Source organism: Somniosus microcephalus, unplaced genomic scaffold, assembly GCF_052327205.1.
Source record: "Somniosus microcephalus isolate GS21.2 unplaced genomic scaffold, FLI_Smic_1.0 unresolved_chr1, whole genome shotgun sequence".
Lineage (NCBI taxonomy): Eukaryota > Metazoa > Chordata > Chondrichthyes > Squaliformes > Somniosidae > Somniosus > Somniosus microcephalus.
In genome coordinates, this window is record NW_028225179.1 from 61230990 (window position 1) to 61238284 (window position 7295).

Sequence of the window (7295 nt, forward strand, 5' to 3'; positions counted from 1 at the left end):
CCCCAGCATCTGCAACATTTTACCCCTTGTAACCTGACCTCATTCTTCTTTGATGTGATGTTTTCCTGACTGACCTGTTTGGACACCATTCACACCTTTGATTGCTGTGATTATCTCTCTGCTGAGGTGTGATAAATGGCATTTAGTAAGATTACCTGTAATCATCTGGCATTATTCTCTGGCTATATATGCTGTGTCTATATGCATCTATCCACTTCACCTGACGAAGGAGCAGCGCTCCGAAAGCATGTGATTTCAAATATAACTGTTGGACTATAACCTGGTGTTGTGTGACTTCTTACATTTGTCCACCCCAGTCCAACACTGGCATCTCCACACCATGGCTACTATCAACACGACAAACTGCCAGCTCAAAGTGGAGAGGATCTCTAAGAAGATCGCACATATCGACACAGACATCAAGTTTCTACAGAGATGCAAGAAAGCAGACAAGATCCCGACAGGACAACAGATCACGAACCCTCTCATGTCGACCTACAACACAGACTATGCTGAGAGACTCTGCCATCGTACCTCTCACACACTCCTCAACCATCTCGTACACCAGCTCTACAGCAGACGCCGCAACCTCACAACCGAGATAGAGTCCATGCTCTCAGCCTGTGCTCAGGACACAGCAGACCAGCTAAGAGACACCGCCAAACAGACGAGGCAACGGAACTACACTGCCTACATGCACACCAAGAACAGGAAGCTTGAGAAACTCAGCATCACCACCAGCAGCAACAAAGCCTCCCACGGTACCACGGTTGAAACCATAGGGAAGTCCATCGTCAACTTGTACGACTACACCCTTCAACCAGCCGAAATTGAAGTTCTCAGCCGAGGGCTCAATTTCTGCCCCACCACCAAAATGGACCCCATCGGTCACGCGGCAGACACAGAGGAATTCATCAGGAGAATGAGGCTCCGGGAATTCTTCCACAAATCCCAAGATGTCAGCAGCGAACCCAATGAGACAACCAATGATCCGAAACAGCAGACAGAGGGATCCGCAGTGCAGCAACCGAAGAAAACAGTGTCAAATTGGACCCCTCCAGAGGGTCACTGCCCTAAGCTTGACGTGTATGCTCAAGCTGTCAGAAGATGCATCAACGCCAGATTCATCAGCCGCACTCACAAGACAGTCCAGAATGTCACCCGAGCATAACGCAACGCCATCCACGCTCTCAGGACCAAAGGCAATATCGTCATCAAACCAGTAGACAAAGGAGGAGCCATCGTCATACAGAACAGAACAGATTATTGCAAAGAAGCATACCGACAACTGGACAGCCAGGAACACTACAGACAGTTACCCGCAGATCCGACCAAAGAACACACCCGCCAACTCAACAGACTGATCAAGACCTTCGATCCAGACCTTCAAAGCATTCTACGTGCTCTCATCCCACATACTCCCCGCATGGGAGACTACTACTGCCTCCCAAAAGTACACAAAGCCAACACACCCGTACGTCCTATCGTATCAGGCAACGGAACCCTGTGTGAGAATCTCTCTGGATACATCGAGGGCATCCTGAAACCCATCGTACAGGGAACCCCCAGCTTCTGTCGTGACACTACAGACTTCTTACAGAAACTCAGCACCCATGGACCAGTTGACCCAGGAGCACTCCTCGCCACGATGGACGTCTCGACACTCTACACCAGTATCCCCCACATAAGAACATAAGAAAATAAGAATATAAGAAATAGTAGCAGGAGTAGGCCAATCGGCCCCATGAGCGTGCTCCGCCATTCAATAAGATCATGGCTGATCTGATCCTAACCGCCAATCTACTATCACAGAACCATCTCCTGAATCTAACAGAATTAGACACATGAACTAGGAGCAGGATCAGGCTACATGGTCCCTGTGCCCGCTCCGCTACCCACAGGGCCATGACCGATGCGAAACTAGACTCATGTCCAAATTCCTGCCTGCTCCCCGTAACCCTTAATTCCCTTTACTTCTAGGAAACTGTCTATTTCTGTTTTAAATTTATGTAATGATGTAGCTTCTACAGCTTTTTGGGGCAGCATATTCCATGGACCTACCACCCTCTGAGTGAAGTAGCTCCTTCTCATCTCAGTTTTGAAAGAGCAACCCCTTATTCTAAGACTATGCCCCCTAGTTCTAGTTGCACCCATCATCGGGAACATCCTCCCCGCATCCACCCGATCCAAACCCTTCACAATCTTATATGTTTCAATAAGATCGCCTCTCATTCTTCTGAACTCCACTCAGTAGAGTCCCAATCTACTCAACCTCTCCTCATACGTCCATCCCCTCATACCCGGGATTAACCGAGTGAACCTTCTTTGTACTGACTCGAGAGCAAGTATGTCTTTTCTTAAGTATGGACACCAAAACTGTATGCAGTATTCCAGGTGCGGTCTCACCAATACCTTGTACAACTGAAGCAATACCTCCCTATTTTTATATTCTATCCCCCTAGCAATGAAAGCCAACATTCCATTGGCCTTCTTAATCACTTGCTGCACCTGCATACTAACCTTTTGAGTTTCGTGCACCAGGACCCCCAGATCCCTTTGTACTTCAGTACTTTCCAGTTTCTTGCCATTAAGATAATAAATTGCTCTACGATTTTTCCTGCCAAAGTGCATAACCTCACACTTTCCAGTATTGTATTCCATCTGCCAAATCTCTGCCCACTTACTTAGCCTGTCTATGTCCCCTTGCAGGTTTTTTATGCCCTCCTCACTCACTACTTCCCCCCCCCATCTTAGTATCATCTGCAAACTTTGATATGTTACATTTGGTCCCCTCCTCCAAATCTTGAATACAGATTGTAAAGAGTTGGGGACCCAGCACTGACCCCTGCGGAACACCACTAGTTACTGATTGCCAGTCTGAGAATGAACCATTTATCCCAACTCTCTGCCTTCTGTTAGATAGCCAATCCTCTATCAATGCCAGAATATTACCCCCAATCCCGTGATTTCTTATCTTAAGCAATAATCTTTTGTGTGGCACCTTATCAAATGCCTTTTGGAAGTCTAAATACACTACGTCCACTGGTTCCCCTTTATCCACCCTATATGTTACTTCCTCAAAGAACTCCAGCAAATTTGTCAAACATGACTTCCCCTTCATAAAACCATGCTGACTTTGTCCTATTAAATTATGATTATCCAAATGTCCTGTTACTGTCTCCTTAATAATGGACTCCAAAATTTTACGTACCACAGATATTAGGCTAACCGGTCTATAATTTCCAGCCTTCTGTCTACTGCCCTTTTTAAATAAGTGTGTTACATTAGCAGTTTTCCAGTCTGCCGGAAACTTTGCCGAGTCCAGGGAGTTTTGGAAAATTATTACCAATGCATCCAAAATCCCTACCAGCACTTCCCTCAAGACCCTAGGATGTAAGCCATCCGGTCCAGGTGATTTATCCGCCTTGAGTCCCATTACTTTACCGAGTACCACTTCCTTAGTGATTTTGATCGTGTTTAGCTCCTCCCCCCCCCCCTATAGCCCCCTGTTTGTCCAGTGTTGGGATATTCTTAGTGCCCTCTACTGTAAAGACTGATACAAAGTATTCATTCAGTGTTTTTGCCATCTCCATATTTCCCACCATTAATTTCCCGGTCTCATCCTCTAAGGGACCAACATTTACTTTAGCCACCCTTTTTCTTTTTATATAACTGTAAAAGCTCTTACTATCTGTTTTTAAAATTTTTCTAATTTACTTTCATAACCTATCTTCCCTTTCTTAATCAATCTTTTTGTTATTTTTTTGCTGTCATTTAAAGTTTTCCCAATCCTCTATCCTCCCACTAGATTTGGCTACCTTATATGCCCTTGTTTTTAGTCGAATACTATCCTTAATTTCTTTACTTAGCCACGGATGGCTGTTTTTCTTTTACACCCTTTTCTTCTCAGTGGAATATATTTTTTTGGAAGTAGTAAAATAACTCCTTAAGTGTACACCACTGATCGTGTATCGTCTTACCCTTTAATCTATTTTCCCAATCCACTCTACTCAATTCCGCTCTCATACCTTCATAGTCTCCTTTATTCAAGCTTAGCACGCTTGTTTGAGATCCAACCTTCTCACTCTCTAATTGAATATGGAATTCAACCATGTTATGGTCACTCATTCCAAGGGGATCCTTTACTTGGACATTTTTAATTAATCCTGTCTCGTTACACAGGACCAGATCTAAGGTTGCTTGCCCCCTGGTCGGTTCAGTTAAATACTGCTCAAGAAACCCATCCCTAATACACTCAATGAACTCATCTTCAAGGCAGCCCTGCCCAATTCGATGACGGCATCACTGAGACAGCTTCAGTACTCAACACCAACAGCAGCCAATCTCCAGACGCCATCGTACAACACATCCGTGTCATCCTTGACCACATTGTCTTCACCTTCGACAACCAGTTCTTTACCGAAACACACGGAACAGCCATGGGGACCCAATTCACACCCCAATACGCCAACATTTTCATGCACAAGTTCGAGCAAGACTTCTTCGCTGCACAGGACCACCAACCAACGCTATACACCAGATACATCGACGATATGTTCTACCTATGGACCCACGGCGAAGAATCACTGAAAATGCTACACAATAACATCAACAAGTTCCATTCCACCATCAAACTCACCATGGACTACGCCTCAGAATCGGTTTCATTCTTGGACACACAAATCTCCATCAAAGATGGAAACCTCAGCACTGCACACTACCGCAAGCTCACGGACAACCTCAGGATGCACCACTTCTCCAGCTTCCACCCTAACCACGTTAAAGAAGCCATCGCCTATGGACAAGCACTGCAAATACACGGGGTCTGCTCAGACGAGGAGGAATGCGATTTACACCTACAGACGCTGAAAGACGCCCTTGTAAGAATGGGATATGACGCTCTACTCGTTGATCAACAGTTCCGACGGACCACTGCAAAAATACGCACAGACCTCCTCAGAAGAAAAACATGGGGCACAACGGGCAGTGTACCCTTCGTCGTCCAGTACTTCCCCGGAGCGGAGAAACTATGCCATGTTCTTCGCAGCCTTCAACATGTCATCGACGACAATGAACACCTCACTAAGGCCATCCCGACGCCTCCACTACTGACCTTCAAACAGCCGCCCAACCTCAAACAGACCATCATTCACAGCAAATTACCCAGCTTTCAGCAAAACAGCAATCACGACACCACACAACCCTGCCACTGCAACCTCTGCAAGACATGCCAGATCATCAACACAGATACCTTCATCACACATGAGGACACCATCCACCAGGTACATGGTACATACTCATGTGACTCGGCCAACATCGTCTACCTCATACATTGTACGAAAAGATGCCCCGGAGCATGGTACATCGGCGAGATCATGCAGGCACTGCGACAACGGATGAACGGACAGTGCACAACAATCACCAGGCAGGAGTGTTCCCTCCCAGTCGGGGAACACTTCAGCAGTCAAGGGCATTCAGCCTCCGATCTTCGGGTAAGCATTCTCCAAGGCGGCCTTCGAGACACACGGCAATGCAAAATCGTAGAGCAGAAACTGATAGCCAAGTTCCGCACTCATGAGGACGGCCTCAAACGAGATCTTGGGTTCATGTCACGCTACATGTAAACACACCTGACATAGGGTCATCCAGACTCGAGTCATCATTGGCTTGTTCTCAATACACAGATGCGGCCGGACCTGCTGTGATTTACAGCAAAGAAAATGTTTTTTGTCTATTTTGTTTTTCATACAGACCCCAGCATCTGCAATATTTAACCCCTTGTGACCCCACCTCATTGTTCTTTGATGTAATGTTTTGCTGACTGACCTCTTTGGACACCATTCACACCTTTGATTGCTGTGATTATCTCTCTGCCGAGGTGTGATAAATGGCAGTTAGAAAGATTACCTGTAATCATCTGGCATTATTCTCTGACTATATAATCTGTGTCTATAGGCATCTCTCTACTTCACCTGATGAAGGAGCAGCGCTCCGAAAGCTTGTGATTTCAAAAGAAACTGTTGGACTATAACCTGGTTTTGTCTGACTTCTTACATTAAAAAGGGAGTTTGATAAGTAACTGAAGGAAAAAAATGCAGGGCTACGGGGAAAGGCTGGGAGCATGGGACTAGCTGAAGTGCTCTTGCTGAGAGCCGGCACGGGCTCGATGTGCCGAATGGCCTTCTTCCATGCTGTAACAATTCCATTCTATGATTCTGTGAAAGGCACTACATATATTCAAGTTGTTTGTACTACGGTTTGTTATAATATTCGTAACATGCATAATCCAAACTTTACAAAATTAAATCCACACAAAATGCCACGGGTAATTTATTTTGAATATCATCCATTGCACCTTTGCAATACATCTTTCCTTTTATTTGTCTTTCCTCAGTTTGCTGATGTACGTTTAGCTCACGGCCTGTTCACTTTAATGGTCACAAGCAGGAACAGATAAACACAGCGTGTCTGACCACCGCAAGATGTGCCAAAGGCATCATAGCGCCATAACGGCACAGCAGGAGGGCATTCGGCCCATCGAGTTGCGGACGGTTCTGTGTAGAGCAATTCAGTCCGTCCCATTCCCCCACTCTATCCCCGTAGCCCTTCAAGTTTATTTCCCTCAAGTGACTATCCAGTCTCCCCTTGAAAACATTGAGATTCTCCACCTCCACCACTTGCATCGGCAGCGAATTCCAGGTCATCACCACTCGCTGCGAAAAAAAGTTTTCTGCTTCAACCGATGTTTTGTCAGCATCCACCTACTAAGTAAACATCGATACAAAGTGCTCACTAAGTATTCTAGACTTGCCCTGCGCCTCTAAGCATATATCACCTTCTTTTTCGCTAACAGGCCCCACCGCACCTCTTACTACCCGTATACAGTGTACATGCCGGTAGACTGTTGAGTTCCCTATAATGTTCACCGCCATATTTGGCAATCTTATTTTCATCTTCACTTCCCCTCTCAACTTATTGTATTTGGTCTGGTTCTTCCTTGCAGAATTCAACTGTCATTTATCATACACCCTCTTTTTTGTTTCATCATCTTCTCTATCTCCCTCGTCATCTAAGGGGCCCTTGCTTTGGTTCCCTTACTTCTCCCACTTGTTGGAATGTACCAAGCCTGTACTTGGAAAATCGCCTCCTTAAAGATCACCCATTGTTCCGTTACTGTTTTTGGTTCCATTTTATCCTGGCTGGATCCTTTCGCATCCCATTAAAGTTAGCCCTATTCCACTTTAGAAAATTCACTCGAGATTGTTCCTTTCTCCTCTCCATTGCTAATCTAGACC

General features: G+C 45.6%; 1 protein-coding gene across 1 annotated transcript; it reads left to right on the top strand.

Annotated features, from left to right (window-relative positions):
- Positions 1–1648: 1648 nt before the first annotated feature.
- Positions 1649–5624, top strand: LOC147095400 (uncharacterized). Its single transcript, XM_085974569.1, has 2 exons — positions 1649–1683; positions 4292–5624. The coding sequence occupies exons 1-2, from the start codon at positions 1649–1651 to the stop codon at positions 5622–5624; spliced, it is 1368 nt and encodes a 455-aa protein (XP_085830695.1).
- The last annotated feature ends 1671 nt before the right edge of the window (positions 5625–7295 follow it).

Excerpts from the sequence above, each read along its gene's own strand:
- LOC147095400 (XM_085974569.1), top strand. The coding sequence starts at position 1,649 with ATGGACGTCTCGACACTCTACACCAGTATCCCCCA. Across the intron at positions 1,684-4,291 it reads CTCTACACCAGTATCCCCCA|CGATGACGGCATCACTGAGA; the intron begins CATAAGAACATA and ends CCCTGCCCAATT.